Source organism: Dreissena polymorpha, chromosome 9 (assembly GCF_020536995.1).
Source record: "Dreissena polymorpha isolate Duluth1 chromosome 9, UMN_Dpol_1.0, whole genome shotgun sequence".
Lineage (NCBI taxonomy): Eukaryota > Metazoa > Mollusca > Bivalvia > Myida > Dreissenidae > Dreissena > Dreissena polymorpha.
This window is the reverse complement of record NC_068363.1, coordinates 7,203,026-7,225,282: the sequence shown is the minus strand read 5'-3', so window position 1 is coordinate 7,225,282 and position 22,257 is coordinate 7,203,026. Positions and strand designations below refer to the sequence as shown.

The following is a 22,257-nucleotide window of genomic DNA, read 5'->3' as shown; positions in this document are numbered from 1 at the left end:
CGTTGGAACACTGAGCAAACTATTTGTACTACTCAAAACAAAGCGTTAATCGGTGACAGAAGTAGTTGCGGTGATACAGAAACAGCAATACAGTGCCCCAGTTTTATGTTTTATGTTTTGTATTTCTTGTCATAAATATGCAAGTGATCGCTTCACCTAACCAACATACTGAACAACAGACTTGCGACTTGCCTTAACAACAATCTAAGCAACAGACTGAGACAGGCGACTTTTCTTTATAACATACTGAGCAACAGACTTACAATGGCGACTTGCCTTAACAACATAGTGAGCAACAGACTGCGACTGGCGACTTTCCTTAACAACATCCTGAGCAGCATGCTTTGGATATGACTTGCCTTAACAACATACTGAGCACCAGACTTAGGATGGCGACTTGCCTTAACAACATACTGAGCAACAGACTTACAATTGCGACTTGTCTTAACAACATACTGAGCAACAGACTTACAATGGCGACTTGCCTTAACAACATACTGAGCAACAGACTATACTGCGACTTGTCTTAACAACATACCGAATAACAGATCTTATGATGGCGACTTGCTTTAACGACATACTTAGCAACAGATCTTAGGATGGCGAGTAAAGTGTCCCTTATACGGTTTTAGTTTTTCTATACATCCATACACGTATATGGATCCATAATTCCCATATATTAACATGGATCTATTATTCCTATATGTTCACACACTTATATGTTTCAAGTATTTCTTTACACCTACATATATCTATTATTCCTATACATGAATAATCATACACGTACAATGATCTATTACTCCTATATATTCTTACAGTAACATGGATCTATAATTCCTATATATTCTTACAGTAACATGGATCTATTATTCCTATATATTCATACATCTTATTCCTCTAGATTCATACACTTATATATATTAATTCTCTATATTTATAAACTTATTTATATCTTTATTCCTATATATTCATACACTAACAGCAATATAGTAATCTTATATATTAATACACTTATATGGATCTTTTATTCCTATATAACCATGCACTCATAGGGATCTATTATTCCTATTTATTATATACCTGTTTAATGCTTTTAACAAAATACAGGTTGTATCAATCGTTGATATAAAAAATCCCGTACTACGCTACTCGCTGTTTCCAATTCCGTATTACCATACTAGCCGGACTACTTCGACCCATTTAATGACGTCACATTACGCGCACCGAAAATATAAATATTTTTTATTACGAAATATATTACGTAGTACATCGTGTGACGTCGTTTCTGTGACGAAACACAATAGTTTTATCTAAACTCTATCGAATTTAAGGACCTGTCGGAAGTGGTGTTTTTTAAGAGTAAACTATTTGTTAAAACATTGAACGAATTCAAAACGTGGATTGTGCTATTTCGCATCACACGAGAGGCGTCATCACAGAAGCCACTCGAGGGATACAAACTCTTGGAACAATTGACTATCGTAATAGTCCGTATATATTCATACACTTATAAGGATCAATTACTCCTATATATTCATTCACTTATGAGGACCAATTTCTCCTATATATTCATACATTTATAGGGATTTATTATTCCTATATGTGCATACATGGGCCTCTAATCACCTTTATGAAACAAGATTATGAGAAAAAAGGTTCTCGTTACGGTCCACTGCTCTTGTATTTACGGCTAACGACCAAATGTTATCTTTACATGACATAAGAATTTAAGCAACACAATTATCTGCATTAATATTATTGGAGCTTCGATCACCGGCATGGAACGATCAATGCAAAACGTATGTTTTAGCTGGATTATAGGCTACAATAAACACTTGAAAGTGGAAGTGCACAGTTGAAAACATATTACTTACACATCAATATAAAGAAGTGAAACTCCAGCTGCTGGAGCAGTATTGAATACAAAAACGCATTTCATCGTTGACTCCATATTTTTAAAACCCCATTAAAAAGTATTCCGGTGTTTTTTTTAGCTTTAATGACATGTTATTAGTGTTATAAATGTAATTGAAGAGGATGGTGATTGTGTTTGTATTATTGCCCTACGATCAATGCACCAAGCATTTCAGCTTGTAAATTGTATATGAAACATCAGTGAACCTCGGTCATGCAAAACGTTGCTTATTGCATATGCGCACAGTGTCGTTCAAGACACGCGTGTGCTGTTCGCTAATCAGGGACGATACTTCCCGCCTCAAATGGAATTTTGCTATAAAGATACTTTCTCTTAACGAATATATATATATATATAAGCGATAAATGTCGCCCTTGAGCCTGTGCGGACTGAAAAGGCTAATCCGGGACGACACTGAACGCACATGCATTAAGCCTCGTTTTACCATAGCGCGGCCCAGGGGCCCGTCTTCTTAAACATCGTAAGACAATTTCAGTTACTATGTTATTTTCCAAGACGTTTTATTGCTAAGCAGACACCATATTAATTAGTTTATTTCGTTTAGTGAAAACAGGGCTTTCACTTCTTTATATTTTAATGCATGTGCGCGAGGTGATGTCCCAGTTAGCCTGTACATTGAGCACTGCACAAGCTAATCTGGGACTATACTTAACGAGCATGCATTAAGCCCAATTTTCACAGAACGGGGCTCATTTGCAGCATGATATACGTTATCAATTGCAAGTGACCGATTGCAAAACATTAACAAATGAATATCACACAATAGCACTCAGGCAAAATAATTGAAGCACCGACAGGGTTAATGAAAAGCGCGGTGTGTCTTGAAGGCTGTAATCGAATACATGGAAGAAAACAAGCGTTATATGGAGTAAAATGGGAACGTTAAAGGCATCGGCTGTACAAAGCAATACAATAGCATCATATGTTCACACCAAATCGCGTGATAGTTATTAGGAGTGTTGATTATATTGCACTATGGTCATAAATGATACATTGTTCGTATATTTGCTAAAGATGAGGAACGAATGACACAGTTGCAAGCATTCATACATATGGAACACCCAATCTTAAATTTAAAACAAAAGCAACGGTGTAACCACTCTTTACAATTGTGTTTCGGTCAATCAATATGCAATATATAGACACGTGGATTCTTCATGTTTTTGTACTTTGCAATTTGCATGTTCTATTAAATCGAAGAGCGATCATGCATTTTTCTACACGAAACTGATACATTTACACGCTATTAAAAACCCGGACTTTATGCATGTGCTTTAAGTGTCGTCCCGGATTAGATTGTGCAATCCGCACAGGCTAATAAGTAGGGCTGTCACGATTCACCGGTATACCGGTATATCGCGGTGCATGTCGTGAAAAAAATCGCACCGCGGTACGGCGTTGCCGCACCGGTTTTTTTAATATTTTAAATTTGCACATATATAAATACATTACATAATTATTTTGATACAGATATCGTTTTGAAAACTGTAGAAGCGATTCAAAAGGGCTAAATAAATAATCCGTTAATATCCAGGTCAAGCAAGCGCTTCCACTGGTAGATGTTTAACTTTCACGTTTAAAATACGGCGATGTATGGGTCCGTACCTTTTTTGGAATCTGGGTTAGATTTCCTTTGCAAATAAGTTCATAATTATCCAAAAGATGTTTACTCTATTTCTTATTTTCTTTCTTTAGAATATCGATCGTTCAAAGCATGGCACTTCCAAATCATGTTATCTTAAGATTATGAATAAGTCGAGGAAGAGTCAGAACGCTACGGATTTTCAATACTGGGCCTGCTGACTCCGCATTTTAAACATGCCCTTGAAGCGTTCGATTTACACAGGTCGTAGTCACAGCTATTGTAAACAACATGGCGGACATTTTAGAAAAAGACGCGAATAACAATAACAATGACTACTTCTATCAAGTTTATTACAGTTTCTTTTACAGTTTCTAGTCATACTATGATACCAGTGTTTTCTGATTATTGAGTTAAATAAAGTTTGTAAACTGTTTTCTTTACAGATACATATTCTGTAAAATATCGCGGTACGTACCGCGATACAGTGTTGCCGTACCACGATATACCGCGGTACGCTCACGGCGTATCGTGACAGCCCTACTAATAAGGGACGACAAATTCCGCGGTTATTATATGCTTGTAAAAAGAATGATCTTCTGAACGACAATCCTGTCTAGGCGGAAAGTGTCGTCCCTGATTAGCCTGGACGGACTGCACAATCTTATCTGGGACAAAACTTTCTGCACATGTATTAAGCCCCGTTTTCTCATATCGAGGCTCATGAAGTAGTCAGTTAAGTTGTAATAGGTTAAACGTGAACCCTTTATTCATATGTTAAGTTTCATAAAGCTTCAAACACAATTCAACTTTTCTGTCTCGGTCATTTAATTAGATCGTTTTCAAATTGACCAGTTCGAAAGATATTGACTACCGGGTATACTTTTCTGTGAAAATTAGCATTGTTTCTTTTATAAAGTTAACTGTCGTACATTTATCATGCATCACAGTTGAACCAATACTTTTAGTAGTCGTAGTCAACTGGCACAAGCTTTAGGATTCTTGCTCATCATGAACGCTTTATGCGAAATGTGTCTTCACATTGAACGCTTTATAATACATGCGTTACGTGTCTTCACATTGAATGCTTTTTACATGCGTTATGTGTCTTCACATTGAACGCTTTATAAATAGAGAATACTAGGTCGGTGCCGAATAAAGCAAAGGCGAGTGGTTCAGATTTTCGTGCCGAGCAAGATAAACTTTGCTTTATTCGGCACCGACCTAGTATTCGATTTATCCCATCAATTTTCTTAGACGTAAATTATTTCTTTAAACATAGAATAGGAAAATCGAACTAGACGGAAAATCCCAAAGATATTTTAAGCAAACATTGTTTCATTATTTTAATCGTGTCGAGCCTAATACATTACAAAAAGATCAGTAACCAACCTGTTTTTCGTTTATCATACCTCTACGTCCCCGATTTTTAAGAAATAATGAAAAAAAGACACTAAACAACTGCATCTTTAGCGTGAAACAACATGCATTGTGTCGTATGACGTATTAATAATGACGTCACGAGTACGCGCACTTAATATTTGTAAATAATGTTTATTTGCTTTTTGAGTTGCATTATGTGTAAAAACTATATTACATCTTGGTATCAAATTGTTTGTTTTGTTGAATCTGATTCGATTTTACTAAAAATGATTACTTTATAGTTGATTCCGAGTAATATGAACATTCTTCGCCGCGCGTGACAGCTATATTTCAGCACTGCTGAAATAAAGGTAAATTTATTTCACAGTGGTTTATTTCGACAATGCACGTCTGATGATGGGATAATACATGCGTTATGTGTCTTCACATTGAACGCTTTATACATGCGTTATGTGTCTTCACATTGAACGCTTTATACATGCGTTATGTGTCTTCACATTGAACGCTTTATACATGCGTTATGTGTCTTCACATTGAACGCTTTATACATGCGTTATGTGTCTTCACATTTAACGCTTTATACATGCGTTATGTGTCTTCACATTGAACGCTTTATAATACATGCGTTATGTGTCTTCACATTTAACGCTTTATACATGCGTTATGTGTCTTCACATTGAACGCTTTACACATGCGTTATGTGTCTTCACATTTAACGCTTTATACATGCGTTATGTGTCTTCACATTTAACGCTTTATACATGCGTTATGTGTCTTCACATTTAACGCTTTATACATGCGTTATGTGTCTTCATATTGAACGCTTTATAATACATGCGTTATGTGTCTTCACATTGAACGCTTTATACATGCGTTATGTGTCTTCACATTGATTACGAGTACTGAGCTTTTTCTACAAAAAAAGTTAGCAATGAAATGCTTAATTACAAGAAATGCCCTTATCTAGTTGGAAGACTTGATTTTGGGCTTTATGTGAGGTGCATGATTATTCGTTGTTACTGATAGGAACACAAACTGAAATCAATCGTTCGAAAAACATTTGATGTTAGACACTACACGATAATAAAAATGCTATACATGCTTTATTCTAATTCAACAAGCCAACCCTCTGTGTAATCCCTTTATTCTTCTACATCTATTTACACAAATATAAAGTGACATTTACAAATTGCAAGACGAGTATATATGCATCACGGCACTTGCACATTGAGCCCAGTCATGCGAAAATGGACCTTATGCCATAAGCGCCGAGCGTAACTCCAGACTAGACTGCGATTATGCACTGTCCAATCTGATCGGTAGTTACTCAGACCCATATGAAGATACATAAGGTTTAGTGGTCTCAATAGAGGACAGGGTAGCTCCTGATCAGACTGTATGAATGCGCTGGCTGGTCTGGAGTTACATTGGTCGCATATGGAATAAGACCTATTTTCGCATGACGTAGGTCAATTGACATGACACGCATTACAATCTAGTCCCCAAAGCCACCATACGTTTAGACACACGTCGCTTTAAAAAATCAATGCATCATCATATTAATCCGAAGAAAACAATTTTTTGTTTATATGTATTGACAGTGTGGAAAAAATGTGTACAGATGTTTATGTATACATTTTGTCGTCCATATTAAATTATTTCTCTTCAATTTAAATATGAAAAATAGTACTTTATACATAATTGCGTTTAATACTATAAAATTATAAATAAATGATAATTATTCAACTATCCTTTAAAATTAATGAGTTCCCAAATCTACTTTCTGAAATAAACAATTCAGTCGCATACACACACGAGTCTAAGAAAAAGTGTCAACATATCACAAATGATAAAGAGAAAATATGTAATTTAATAAAATATATCACAGTTAATCTGCTATGTAGTGCTCGCCCCTGCGCATACACGAGTTACGTCCCTTTGAAATCGTGCAACGCGCGTGTCACGTGGTGTTTACTACAGGTTCCGCCAATCCTCGAGATCCATGATGACGGTGGTCGGGGCGGACACACGGTCCTGACATTCCTTGCATTTGTAGTATTCAGCTGGTGAACAACATACAAATAATGAAAAATAACGAGGACCAGGTTTATTTTATCCAATAATGATAATATATTTTTCTGTAATGTATTATAACTGTGTATGTTTCACGTGAGGTTGTAAAGGCAACTGAAAATTGCATAACATAAATCACTTTCAACTTGTATTTTTCCCCTACAGAGTGGTATTAAAATTATGTTATCGTAAATCTTACGAAAAAGCAAAACAGTGTTTCTGTTGTTATTTTTCAAATAAATATTGGTTTGGACATTGATGAATTCATAATCAATTAAAAAGAAGAAATCCTTACCAGGGCCAGTATTCACCAAAGAATTTTTAGACTTAAGACTTACGTCTACGAATAAAGACTATTTTTTGAAATATTCTTTGAAATGGATCGTTCAAGAACTGTTTAAATATTTAGTCAAACGTGGCATAAACCACTTTTATCTTCATCATTATTCATGTGGAACTGTTTGTTAATGACATAATCAACAGTAAAAACCTGTAAATGATCGACATATTTTTCTTGGTTCTCAATTCTTAAGTGTACGAATATGTTGATGTATACGGGCAATGGTAGATCAAATTTTTATGTTCACTTTTTCGCTTTTACTTACGGTCTGTGAAGTATCGGTGTGCCTCGCTCATAGAGTCGAACATGCTGACGGTGATGATGCTGTTGCGTTTGATCCAGCAACCCCTTAGGTGCCTAGCAACGCGTTGCCGTGGGTCGTCAATCGGGATAGAGGTCGCTGTAACAAGAAGAGGTAAATTGAGATGTGAAATGGTTTTGATGCATAAGCGTAAAAAGTCGTCCCGCATTAGTCAACTATTCCATTTAAACGCAAACACGCACTAAACTACAATAATTGCGTAAGCTGGAAATGGCCGAAACTTGTATCGAATCATACGCAACGTATGTCAAATTCTAGACACATATTTAATCACAGGAGGGAATCCCGTATTATTTTTTGTGTATATATTATATAATATTATAGCATATATACAAAAAAATACGGGATTCCCTCCTATGTATTTAATAAGTTAACCCAAAAGTAAAATACCTTACACAAGCGTTGCAATCTGGTAATAGAATATTGTACTTTCGAGTAACAATCACACAGTTGTCGCCCATACTACAATGGATTTTTCTCATCTTTAAGGGAGATCACTTGGGAATCTTGGGAATCTTAGGAATCTTCTTAAGATACTTGGGAGTTGCGTACCTTTGACGACATACGGCGTGGACCGGAACCTGGTCCGCATCATGTCTTCCGTCGGGATGGAGAACTTGTCCCTGAAGTACTCGGGATGGCTTATGCGTGGATACTCCGTCAGCACAAGCGTCTTGCTAAACTCTGGAAACAAAATAGGAGAGTTAAATTTCTAAGGTCACTGAGACGAAGTGGATATTATGTCCGCCAAGCGACTGGGAGGTCATCGGTTTGATCCATACATTGTGAGCGTCCTTTAGATCGCCCAAAAAGGCATCAAATACTGGATCTACCATCTTACAATCACTATCCCAAACCACATTGCTTACCATCTGTAAATCGTATCCTTCGCATAACTGCATTAGAACAGATGATCCAAGTCGGATTCATCCGGGCGAAAGAAACTCATATTTAGTCCAGAATTATTCACAAATAACCTACTTGTGTCCACATAATAAGCAGCCCTCCTGGCCAAATTTTGTTTAATGAATCTTCTTGCGTCGCCATGAGCCTCACACTTGGTCAAGAATTATTCACAAAGAACCTACTTGCGTCCACATAAGCATCATACTTGGCCCAGAATGTTCACAAAGAACCTTCTTGCGTCCACATGAGCTTCACACTTTGCCCAGAACTATTCACCCAAAACATACTTGTGTCCAAAGTGATGAACCGCACACTTTGCCCAGAATTATTAACAAAGCACCTACTTGTGTCCACACTGGAGTTGAGAGGCAGAGCGATGCAGTCAGTCGTGTAAGGCGTTGGGAAATCCTTCTGTTTGAACATCGAGTCTCTGAAAATGATCAAACGGTGTCCTGTTGATAGCACGCTTAAAGAATATTATTTATTCAATTTGTCAAGGATACAGTTTCAATTTTAAGCTTCATATTATTGGGGTTTTCTAATGATAGCTTTGTGCTATATCGCGATAATGTATTGATTAGTTTGTGTCCTTTCGTAGTTTATTGATTTCATTATTTATTTGTATTATATTTTTTAGTTAGGGGGCTTAGTAAGATTGGTTGCATTTTGTTATTTTATTTGCAAGTAAATAATCAAACACTTAGTCGGCTACATAAAATACATTACGTACAAATGATTTAAATGTTTTATTGTGACGGGGCTTAATATTGCTGGCATTGGTCACTGTTGCCAGACCTTAGGATGCCGTTTGTGAGAATGCAGTGAGGACAAACAATAACCACGTCATTGCTAAACAATGATTGGTGCGCATGTTATTGTTTATTTACAAAAAGTTGGTCGTGTAGCGTTGGTAAAAGCTGACATATAACGTGGCTTGATAAACAGTTATAAGCAAGAGGCTAAATAATAGTAACTCAAATTCCCTGACCATAACAACAGTCACAAACACATTGACCTCAGCTGCGTCTCGGTCAGTTTGTCGTATGACTAGTATATATGATATCATTTGACCATCTAGTAAATGATTTTTAAAGTGGATAAAACAAAATAATTTATTGCAACGGTCTTTTATTTAGTTTTGCACTCCTCTTTGTTCGATCGCGTTCCCTCGACTTAGTAAGTAGTTCCCACGGCATTGCTATCTCGTCCCCACGAGTTAGTAAGTCGTTCCCTCGAGTTACGTAAAATTCTCTCCTCTTTTGTTCAATGCATCTCGTCTTTATCTACTGAACCGCTCTTTTTCATTGCACCTCTCTTTTATTTAGTGTTGGACTCCTTTTTTCTGTTGTTTTCCCTCGACATTTTTAGTCGTTCGAGCGACATAGCTTACTCGTTTCCACGAGTTAGTAAGTCGTTCCTACGAGAAAGTATGCCGTGGGAACGAGATAGAAACAAGAGGAGTGTAATTTAAAACAGTCAAAAAAGAGAAGTGAATGTCCCTCTATGTCACCGTAGGAAACTGTACAATACTACCAGTCAGAACCAGATCCTCGAATAACGCGAAACACCAATTCAGTTACCTGTCGAACCATTGTATTGCTCTGGTCAAGGACGGATAGTATATTGCAAGGACGCAGTAGTTGGTCTCGTCCTGGGTGGGGGACTGCTGGACGTCCCAGTTTCCGCCCCCGAAATGACGCATGCGCCCGAACGTCACCCAGGCGTCGCCTCCCTCTCGTATGCGAACCTTCAAAACACGAAACACACCTCCATTTTTTGTTAATAATTGTATTGCATAAAGATTGTATTGTCACCTCCCTATCGTATGCGAAATTTCCCAACGCGAAACACACCTCAATTGTTTGTAGAGTATTGCATGGTAAAAATATTGTATAAATAGAGAATAATAGGTTAGTGTTGATTATAGATCAGGTTTATCATGCGAGGCTTAGAAAACAAAAAGCACGAGCCTTGGCGAGTGCTTTTTCGTTTTCGTGCCGAGCATGATAAACCTGATCTATAATCAACACTAACCTATTATTCTATTTATCCCACTTTTTATTCAGTAAACTTTTTTTATTTAAACAAAATAAGTTTTCATGAGTGTTTGTCGTACTTTGATAATGACTGTAGTGTAACCAAGGTCAGTGTATTACTCCGCGTTCCAAAAATAACCGCTGATCAAATAATCATTTTTTTAAATCAGAATATCGTTCTGTAACAAAGTGTCGAGCGTTATTAATTACAATTTTAATCATATTGAATTGCAAATCTTTAAGTTTTATGATATCAATATGACATTAAGTTGTTATATACAAGGAACTACATTTGTTTACAACGTAGCCTAACACCACACACAATTCACTTTCGATATCAAACTATCGAGTCGATCACGAGGTGCACAATATTTGCTTCTTTGTTATAATATGTGGTTATTTCGTGACGAAATAACAAAGATTACTTGGATTTAAGCTAATTATATACATTAACATTTTGAATGTTGAAAGTGGCACCAAAGAATTGTGAGGCAAAGTTGTTCGAACTAGAGAAAGACATTTGCTGGTGAAGTGACTGGGTGGGGCGAACATCAAGATCAACTTGTTCGACGGTAGACAGTGGTTGTCTGGGCTGCATTTCGGCCATAGTTTCGGTGCATGAAGGTAAACAAGAGGAATCTGTTGGATTGTAACATTTACTGGACTGAGCAAGAATGATCACTTTTGCTGTTGTTCAACAGATATGTTGGAATAATTGGTTATGGACTGGACATTTTTGTGCCCTGTTATGGCCATGGTTTCAGTGGGTGGAATGTTTGCATTTCGAAGTTTTTGGACCAGTAATTTGCGAACTGAGTGGTTCGTTATTCTCTTGTGCTTGAGAAAGCCGGCGTCTTTTGCCATGGCCTTCAGCATCTGACCTAACTTGTTGACACCCAATTGTTGACGCAAGAATCACCGGGATGCAGTGTCATTTGTGCGTATTACCAGGTAGAAAAGATGCTTTGAAGAAAAATCAGATGGACGCATATCCGAGTACAGCTTGTAAATGAACACAGGATTTCTTGGTCCAGACGATTGTTTTCTACGGTCAAAGGGGAGCAACTCGAACTGACTTCTTCAAAGGGGAGCAACAACAACAGAACCTATTTGCATAGTGTTAAATTTACCTAATACTAGGTTTTAATGACAATAAATGACAAAAAACTCGTTTTTGCTACTTTCCTTTGTTTTAAGGTCATTAAGGTTGACAAACATTTGAGATTGTTTTTATTATTGATGCACTTGGCAAATACAGGTGACGAGGTGCGTGGGAAAAAGTAGTCCCGGTTCGGCAGTTGATGACGTCATTTCGTGCCATTGATTATAGCCTTGCCGTTGATTATAGATGAAATTTAATCAACGGGGCTTTAATCAACCGATTTCGCTGTAAAAGTGGGATAAATATTGTATTGTCACTACTTCTACTTAAACCATAAGAGAGAACTATTCCCATGATCCTGCCAACATTATGGCAATTAGAGAGAGAGAGAGAGCTATGCCCATGATTATACTTACACCATAAGAAAGAGCTATGTCCATGATTCTACTTACACCATTATAGAGAGCTTAGTCCGTGATATTACTAACACCATTTAAGAGAGCTATGCCCATGATTCTACTAACACCATAAGAGAGAGCTTTGTCCATGATATTACTTACACCATTAAAGAGAGCTATGCCCATCTTTCTACTTACACCATTAAAGAGAGCTATGCCCATCTTTCTACTTACACCATAAGAGAGAGCTATGCCCATGATTCAACTTACACCATAAGAGAGAGCTATGCCCATGATTCTACTTACACCATTAGAGAGAGCTTTGTCCATGATATTACTTACACCATTAAAGAGAGATATGCCCATGATTCTACTTACACCATAAGATACAGCTATGCCCATGATTCTACTTACACCATTACAGAGAGCTATGCCCATGATTCTACTTACACCATAAGAGAGAGCTATGTCTATGATATTACTTACACCATTAAAGAGAGCTATGCCCATCTTTCTACTTAAACCATTAAAGAGAGCTATGCCCATGATTCTACTTACACCATAAGAGAGAGCTATGCCCATGATTCAACTTACACCATAAGAGAGAGCTATGCCCATGATTCAACTTACACCATAAGAGAGAGCTATGCCCATGATTCTACTTACACCATAAGAGAGAGCTATGCCCATGATTCTACTTACACCATTAGAGAGAGTTTTGTCCATGATATTACTTACACCATTAAAGAGAGATATGCCCATGATTCTACTTACACCATAAGATACAGCTATGCCCATGATTTTACTTACACCATAAGAGAGAGCTATGCCCATGATTCTGCCCATGTCCTGTTCGATATGCTTCTGACACATGAGGAGAGCCCGCTTCACCTGCGCGATACCGTCTCGATGGAAGCGGAGAAGCAGGATCCAACCGGGATGAGGCTGCAATGAGGTCAGTGCAAAAATCGTGATACATCGACTATCTCCGGATTCCCTCGTTATATCAATCGTCAAACATCCACTAACTCCGGAATCCTCCGTAAGATATGCCGTGATACATAGACTATCTCCGGAAACATTCGTAAGATAAATCGCGGTACATCGACTATCTCCGAAATCCTCCATAACATGAATAAAGTTACACCGACTATCTCATTAAAATCAATCGGGATACACCGAATATATCAGGAATCTTCCGTTAGATCAATCGTGATACATCGAATATCTTCGGAATTCTCCGTAAGATAAATTTCATTTCACAGATCGTCTGCTTATTCAGAGTGGCGAGTGCTATAATGTACGGAATCCGGATAGGGCCATCTATAATCTCGCACTTCTTTCATCAATGGCGACACTAGACACACGAAGCGATACTTTATCTTTTTCCTTGACAGTCGCGGCGATACTTGATACTTGAGAAAAATATCAAGTATCGCCGCGACTGTCAAGAAAAAGATCAAGTATCGCTTCGTGTGTCTAGTGTCGCGCTTGATGAAAGAAGTGCGAGATTATAGATGGCACTATCTGGATTCCGTAATAATGTGTATGTTGACTTTGAGAAAATCATGCGTGTAATGAATCATGGCTGCACGACTGGTCAAAGAAGTATCGATATTTAAGAACCTCATCATCACTTTATATGCCACAACGTGCAATGGTTCTGACATGTAATGAATATGTGGTGGATGCAAATGTATGTTTATTGTTATAATGAATGCATGGCGTACTCTTCAATATGATTTAAATCAATGTATAATGCAAAATACGATAGCAGTGATAAAAGCGTATTTATGAACATTTCATTCATCATACATTATTGGATAAAGATACGTTGATGACGAAGGCTTACAAAAGGAAGAGATAAAATGCCAAACAAATCTATATGACTTTCTTTCGAGAATTTAAACAATCATAGTACCATCATTCATTATAAAAATAAATATCGTTTGTAACACATGGCATGGAAAATAATTTAAATGTATTTACCACAACCAAAACACACTCCAAAAATTACCACAGATGCAAACGTATGATTGATTGCTTTGGTAAATATATATGTTAAAGGTCTATGAACATATGAGTGTTTTTTTCACGAATTAAAAGAAGATGCGATAAGAGTTAGGCTTGAAATCAAAAGCATGAAACTTTCTTCATAGTTGTTAAAGAAGAGTTTATTACCATAAAAAAACACTTAAAAACAACAAGACCGAACGGTATACATTGTAATAAGACTAGATGAAATGCTTATTATTTTAAGTTGGCATTCTAGTTGTATCACAATATCATCATTTGGGTGCACACTCTATCAACACTCGTACACTTCTGCCAGTAACACGTTGTTCACACCCAAACTCAGCTATGGTCCATCACCACCATCTAATGAAAGACACTTTCATTTATTTATGCCCTTTGAAACTATTCTATTAAATTGCAAAATCACACATTTCCATTGTTGTGTACAAGTCATGAAGCATCCGCAATTTGTACCAAACATGTCCACAGCTGTGCGAGTTCTTGGTGTTTGTGTTCAGGAAATGAATATATAAATTTGTGTTTTGTTAAATAACTAGCTGAACATTTTCCGAATAAGTAGGTTATAATCGTCACGACACACGCTTGCTCATACTCACTCCATGCCCATCTTCCAGCGAGAGATCGCGAGAAGACAGCGAGAGATCGCGAGAAGACTTGGAGAAAATGGTAGAAGACTGACATATACAGATAAATGACGCCGACGGGATCACGGAAGAACAATAACGGGGTCAAGAAATCACTGATCCGTAAATAAGACAGGATACTTTTTATGAGAAATGAATAGTGCTTAGAATGAGTTAACGGCAGAGTATTTATTTGTTTGTTGAGTAAGAAAAAATGTTTTATGACAACCTTACATAAATAACAATATCATGCCTTAATAGAATCGTTCAACGATGAAATAGCTAAAGTATCATTCAACACAATATGTCTTAAATTTTACGGCATGATTTCTGAGTATACGTCTTCATTTGAAATGTACCGGTATACTTAATACATGTCATCCTAAATAACAAGACATCACATCTTATATCTTAATATCAATATGCATATAGGCTAGCACTTCTGACTTAATAATACTTATAATGCAGTGATAATTATTCAAATAATGAAACCATATTATATTCTTACCATGTCATAGTCTAAGTATATGCCTTGCTCAGTGATAATTAAAAGAAAGAAAGAAAAAAAAGTTTATTGACGTTAAAAGAAGGTTATATGTTTATTAGCATGTCCCAATTACCCATGCATATACTTACTTCGCCCCCTTTTGATGATGCGTCACGTCGCTATTAAAACGAAATGTCAGAAAAGTGTTTACATTTAAAGACAAAACTTACGACTAATATAACACCGCATTCATAGTTACGGTGCATAAATGCGTTGCGTAAATTTCGTGAGCTGTCGTAAAGAGGTACGGAATTTTAAGTCCGGTATTTCGTTTGGGCTCGAGTATGTTATAAATATGATCTTTACCAAATTTAAATAATGATTTAATAATAATTTAACTACAAAGTATTCAATTCGAAAGTTATTAATATATCATGAACAAAAAATAGTATATTACTAGCACTGCAAGATATACGAACAACATATAGAGAAATATGGTTTGTTATAATATTATGTATAATATATGAGTCGTGTTCTGAGAAAACTGGGCATAATGCATGTGCGTAAAGTGTCGTCCTAGATTAGCCTGTGCAGTCCGCACAGGCTAATCAGGGACGACACTTTCCGCCTTAATTGGATTTTTGCTAAGAAGAGACTCCATTAAAACGAAAAATGTCATAACAGCGTAAAGTGTCGTCCCTGATTAGCCTGTGCGAACTGCACAGGCTAATCTGGGACGACACTTTACGCACATGCATTTTGCCCAGTTTTCTCAGAACACGACTCATATGTATTATTAGTTATTTATTATAATGTTCAACGACAGACAGTTTGACAGTTGGAATGATGTTCTATCGATGAAGACGCAGGTTAATTTCTATTGAAAGACATGTTAGAATTACCGAACCATGGTAAAAAAGGTAAATAAATTACAGGGAGGGGGTACGGAAGGAGACGCAGACCTAGGACTGAAGTGGTATATACTTACTGAGTCATACTAAGAAAATAAAATGAGAAACAAGCTATTATAAACGATATAGATTTGATTTACCGAAAATACATATTGTGCGAATTCTTTTTGTTTCAATATATGGACAATTACTGCTGTGTTCTTTCAAATATATGGTTATTTGTATAATGTATCTGCTTTTTGTTGGTTATATGCCATCAAATATTTTTAACATACATAAACCCATTTATGCATAGCGTCTAGAAAAAAAGGCCTTGGCATGATGGGTCTGCGCTGTTTGCTTAAAGGAATTTCTGTAAGAAATATTCTAAATATAGAAATAAATATACTAGACATCCCTAATTTTGGAAATAAATTGATCCAATTTAGAAGTATGGGATAGTCCACTAGGCATAAATGGGTAAACAAGAAACAAGGGTTGACGTATGAAACTCAAACTCCATGCACGGTTATTTTGTGCTATCCCTGACCATAAGGTAAAGTCAGCTTTTTAATGTCCGAAAAAGGCTGATTCACAAAGGAAATATCCGCCTACTTTGAATTTTAATTCAAAGTAATAAGATTAAATTAGAAAATGCCATAACAACGGAAATTGTCGTGCCGGATCTCCCTATTTGAAATATACAGATTGATTTCGGACAATATTTGCGCGTACATTACGCCTGTTTTTTTTGAAAGGCAAGCCTCGAATACAAGACTGTGTAATCGTCCTTACCTTAGAGTTTTGCTGTTCGGCAGCGTATGGATCGTACTGTAAAACAAAATCACGATACATAACACAGAACAGCGTCCAAAGAGCAATACTTATTATATCAAGATACAGGCTATATTTTATAGCATAAAGTTCGGAAATCGATTTTCAGAAAGTACATTTTATACGATTTTTTTTAAAGAATCCGCAGAAGTAATAGTGTTATTGTAAAATGTAACACTTATTGAATTACTTGTGTTTTAATAGCAACAATAATTTGCAGGTAACCTAGCTAAACAATGAGTTCCCATATTAAAGGAATACAGTTTTACATAAGTGAAAAAAACACATAACAAATACCCGATGCATGCAATTCACAAGGCAATTTATTTGTAAAACAATATAAAAAATTAATATGAAAGCACCAAAGTTGTATTGAAATAAAACTGTTCAATTTAGGTTTCAAATAGTTTATTATTTATAAATTTAAATTACTAAAAATACAGTTATTCTGCATTTGTTGAATATGCGTTGAAAGAGAATGTACAGCAAGCATTCTATGGTCTATGTAGCTCACAAGGCAGTCCACTTTTTAATGGAAAAACTCATTCAAACAACTTCTGCATTCTAGACTTATCGTAATGTTAACACGTCTTCATGCAAACTTTAACATGTAGATTAATACATGCTGTTTCCTTAATCAGTACTCATTTTAATGTTAAACAATCTGTATGCCCACTAATTCATAACTTCGTGCAATACACATCTGAGTGTGTTAAATTTTCGATGTAAGTATAATATGGCTTCCTTACTAAGTTTGTTTAGACAGAAATAAATAAGAACGTTTTTGTTCTCAAATGTGTAACTTATAATAATATTTCAAACATAAGTTCTTTTCATTGGGAATCGCAAATTTAAGCGAATTAGCAGCTCTCGTTGCTTCATTAATCTACGGGAATATGTAAGTTAAGAATCCAAAATATCTACGAAAGTTCTTAATTTTGAACGATTAGAAAACTAAGAAATGTCAGGTGTTGAAAGGTATGGAAAAGGTTTCAGAATGTGTTGGAGCCAAAATAAATATAAATGTTGATACCTTTATTCCGTACTGTAAACGTGTAACAAGAAAATCAAAAATATAGTCGTACTTTATGTATATTTTTTTTTTGAGAAGTACCGGTAATACGCTCAAGAACAAATGGCATTCAAAATCAAATAGGAACAACATTCCACAAAGCATTTACAAACATTTGCTGTGTTTTGTTTCATACTGTTTTTAAGTGAGTTGCATAGCAATTTTAAGAACAGATAAACGTTTAAACATTAAGCACGTGGTATACTATTATGTTTAGAGCCAAACTAAAAGTCGCTACATAAACCCTTTCAGAATTTACTTCGCAAAAATATTCAGTACAACCTATATGGTTCTTTCGTGTTTTCTTAACGTCTGAAAGTTTTGCTAATGCACATCTGCCAATGGTGCTTTTTTCTCGAAAAGAGATTGACAAATACATAGAGACATGTAAGCCTCGAGACAAATACATAGAGACATATGAAACATATACAAACATGTGAGCCTCGATCTGGGAAAACGGGATTTAATGCATGTACGTAAAGCGCCGTCCCAGATTAGCCTGTGCAGTCAGCAAAGGCTTACAAGGGACGGCACTTTCCGCATAAACTCGATTTTTGCTAAGAAGAGACTTCATTGAAACGAAAAATACAATAAAAGCGGAAAGTATCGTACCTAATCAGTGTCTGCGGACAGCACAGGCTAATCTGGAACGACACTATACGCACGAACATTTAGCCCTATTTTCCTAGGGCGAGGCTAATGTCTTATTCATAACACATGAATATGCTGTTTATAAAATGAATATAAAGAGAGCACACTCCAACCTACCCCAATATCCGGAGGCTGTTCGTATTCGTTGCGGCGACGCCTAATGGGCTCCTGTGGATACTGGAAATGGAAATGATAAGCAACTGCCTTAATGAGCCTTGCTCTGGGAAAACCGGGCTTAATACATGCGCGTAAAGTGTCGTCCCAGATTTGTTTGTTTAGTCAGCAGATGCTAATCCATGACGATACTTTCCGCTTTTAAGGATTTTTTTTCGTTTAAAGGAAGTCTGTTTTAAACAAAACCTTCTACAGGTAGAAAGCGTCGTCCCTGATTAGCCTTTGCTGTCAGCACATGATAATTCTTGGACGACACATTCCGCGTGAGCATTAATACACGTTTTACGAGAGCGCGGCTTAAATCACGCATGTATTGCAGATACCATTATACATTAGTACAACAATTTTACTATACAAACTCTCCTAATGAATGCTTATTGGTAAAGTTAGCAGTGCGATCTATCAAGTTGAAAAAAATAAAATCTAAGAAGCTTTATTATGTAAATAAAGCTCGTCTAAATATTGCCTTATTATGTATTATTTATAATTAACGCATCGTTTTCAAGTCATAGTATGTATTTCACGGCGTATTTAAAAACAAACAATACACGTACAGGACAGCAATAGACGTTTGATTGTGAATAAAACACAATTCTTAGATAACACTTTAATTATGAAGAAAAATTATTTCAACAACTGTTTTTAATTGTTCCATATGCAACTATCTAGTCCGTAAAGATTTATGGCGATTCATAACCTAAAGACTTATAACAAATTTCAAAACACAGTGGAAATAAAAACACAAACAATGAAGCAGTGGTCTATTGTTTTGCTATTTGCGTGCGACTTACGTTTATTTTATCTAAAACACATAAAATGTTGTTGTAAATTCATTGTTTTGTCTTTGTTAGTGTCTACTGCTAGTGACTGTCCTCTCTACGAGTATTTTACATGCCAATATTTCTAATTTATTTTTAGTGGCAATTCTAGGAATATATTATTGCCAACTATTGTGAAGTCAACATAAATACATAACAATAAAGTGTTTAATTTACTTTGATGATTCGTTGATAAATACATGCTGAATGCGATGATGAGATGACACTTTATTTAATATTTAGACAAACTGTTATTAGTAATTTTAAGACAGAAGCCGTCTTCAGAAATACTTTTACTTAAAACATATTTTACTTCCAAAAGCAAATAATTACATTGTACAATGTATACATTTTCCCATACATACATTATGGAACAAGGGTAAGAACTAAAGTTCAATGTGGGTCTTTTCCTCGCGATAGTTTAAACATATTATGATGGTGACAGACATATTATTAATGAAAATGATGTCATTTATACATTATACAGTGAAGAACATAAAACGGAAAACTTTTATTAATTTCATTCGGTAAAGTAGTACTAGTGTCATACTATACCGAATCTTATATCTTATACGGTAAATGATATTAATAGTGATAGTAATACAAATAGTTAAAATACATATTGTAAAGTCATTCAAAACTATTGGTACACATATTTTCGTTGTTTTCGTGTATTGACCGATCCACGAATCGAAAGCAACCTCATCGGAAAATCACCAACGAAATTCATTATTTTTTCCGAATCAGAAATGCAAAAAATGTGTCAATGAAAATGTCATTTTTGAGCCAAAATTATACACGATTGCTGCATTTATGATTGAGCAAATAAATTGCAAACAGTGTTCCGTAAATGTTAGTTCTATGCATATGATTTATATTCAATCATCGTTGTTTCAAACTTCTATAAAAACTTAAGCCTATTATTAACGTACACTATTAAATCCCTGCGCAAGCGTGCCTGTGTACATGTTTCTACAGTAACACTAAATCAACACGTGTTAACAATAAGCAACGGCACAGTGCGACAGACTCACCGGCACGTGGATATCCGATAAGGGTTCGAAGCCCATATCGGGCCGACCCGACCGATACGTCTGAAAACAAGCGTGTCCACAAAGATTTTTTAATTAATTAATGAACTGATTTTGTTGATGCCGTAGCCTGTCCTATTTTAAGATGACACAAATAAACATAAAGGGACTTGTTCACAGTTCGGAAAAAGAGGACGATTTTCAAAAAACAAAATCGTCATAGATAACCTCAAAAGAATGTAAACATTATGTTTACACAAGAGAAATTCTGTCAAAGAAAAATGTTAAAAATATTGGTTCATCGATCGATAATCGTCATTTGAAGTTTGTTAAATAATAAAGCGTGTGTAACGCTTTTCTTCGGTAGCTTTTTAGTAAGCACGTTTATTACTAATAATGTTATTATAATTCGCTGTGCACAGTGGCAGCACACCCGGTTTTAAATCCTGGGATGAAAAATGCTTTAATCTTTTTTCTTGCCATTTTAATAATTTAAGACAATTCAAAACATTACAAAAATATTTAGTAAGATTAAAAAAAAATCTTTAAGCATTTCCCGTTACGAAAAGGAATACCATTTTTTTTATCAAATTGACGCAAACCACATGCTGACCATAACACGAGTATAACCAATATACTTGGTAAAAATTGAAATTGGACAGTGATCGAGTGTTCCAAATACCTACCCTTGGCGCATACTGCTGTCTAGGAGATTGCTGTTGTTGCTGCTGGTAGTACAGCTGCTCCTCTTTTTGGCGATCCTGCAAAAAGCAAAGAATACAACAATAATAAAAAAGATAGGATAACTGCTTACTATCTTCTGTGGTATCTTTATTATTCTGGGACAATACTTTGCGTTACTTTCCCGGGTGTATCCACACATTTAAAACCAACACATCGCAAAATTACGGACACATATTCATTTTTTTCCGAAGTCAGAAAACCGCGAATGTACGTGTGCACAAAAATTCTCCTTTTTTAATACATATTGTGCCGACGAATATACATTGGTTTTAAAGTTTTTGAAATAGATGGAGGTTCCTATGAATTCACACCTGAAACCATTGTAAAGATAGGGTAACAGTATAAAGGAAGGAGCGAGGATATAGAAAGAAATATCACATACCAACACCCAATAATCACCACCTCTACAAGATAATTAAGGCAGATGTCTGCTTTTACACCAATCACTATGCAAAATATTTTTGACATTTTTCATGTATCAATTTTTAACTTTGATATTCATAATTGGTAAAGTTACAAAGCACTATTTTATCTAAATATGTACATTACGCGTACATTACTCGACATTATTTCTACAGTTACTCATAAAAACGTTCATTTCAAATCGAGACGATTGAAGTTCATAGACTCACAAAAGCAGTAATCATTCCGCATTATAAAGTGAGAAATAGTTTCTATCGCAGACGAAATTTAAGAAGTAAACATTCGATGTGCATTAGTGCGAGGTTCTTACGCCGTAAGTGTAACTGTTCGGTCGGAAGTTCCTGGGAGGATGGATCTAAAATCAGAGAAGTTTTAGGAAATGATGAAGTGACAGG

The 22,257-nt window shown here is 35.9% G+C and overlaps 1 protein-coding gene across 7 annotated transcripts in view; it reads right to left on the bottom strand.

Moving 5' to 3' along the window:
• Window positions 1-6,028: 6,028 nt before the first annotated feature.
• Window positions 6,029-22,257, bottom strand: part of LOC127845097 (uncharacterized) — a 32,746-nt gene continuing 16,517 nt past the window's right edge. For 2 of the 7 annotated variants that reach the window (XM_052375795.1, XM_052375788.1), the window contains exons 3-13: window positions 21,382-21,456; window positions 20,699-20,758; window positions 18,790-18,849; window positions 16,911-16,946; window positions 15,375-15,404; window positions 12,889-13,023; window positions 10,123-10,289; window positions 8,887-8,972; window positions 8,189-8,320; window positions 7,580-7,714; window positions 6,029-6,964 (exon numbers count right to left, since the gene is read on the bottom strand). In XM_052375795.1, coding sequence (XP_052231755.1) covers window positions 6,876-6,964; window positions 7,580-7,714; window positions 8,189-8,320; window positions 8,887-8,972; window positions 10,123-10,289; window positions 12,889-13,023; window positions 15,375-15,404; window positions 16,911-16,946; window positions 18,790-18,849; window positions 20,699-20,758; window positions 21,382-21,456 — 1,005 coding nt within the window. In that variant the 3' untranslated portion in view covers window positions 6,029-6,875. Of the gene's footprint in view, window positions 6,965-7,579; window positions 7,715-8,188; window positions 8,321-8,886; window positions 8,973-10,122; window positions 10,290-12,888; window positions 13,024-15,374; window positions 15,405-16,910; window positions 16,947-18,789; window positions 18,850-20,698; window positions 20,759-21,381; window positions 21,457-22,172; window positions 22,218-22,257 lie in introns of all 7 variants that reach the window. The other 5 variants (XM_052375792.1, XM_052375793.1, XM_052375789.1 and 2 more) reach the window with 5 other exon arrangements.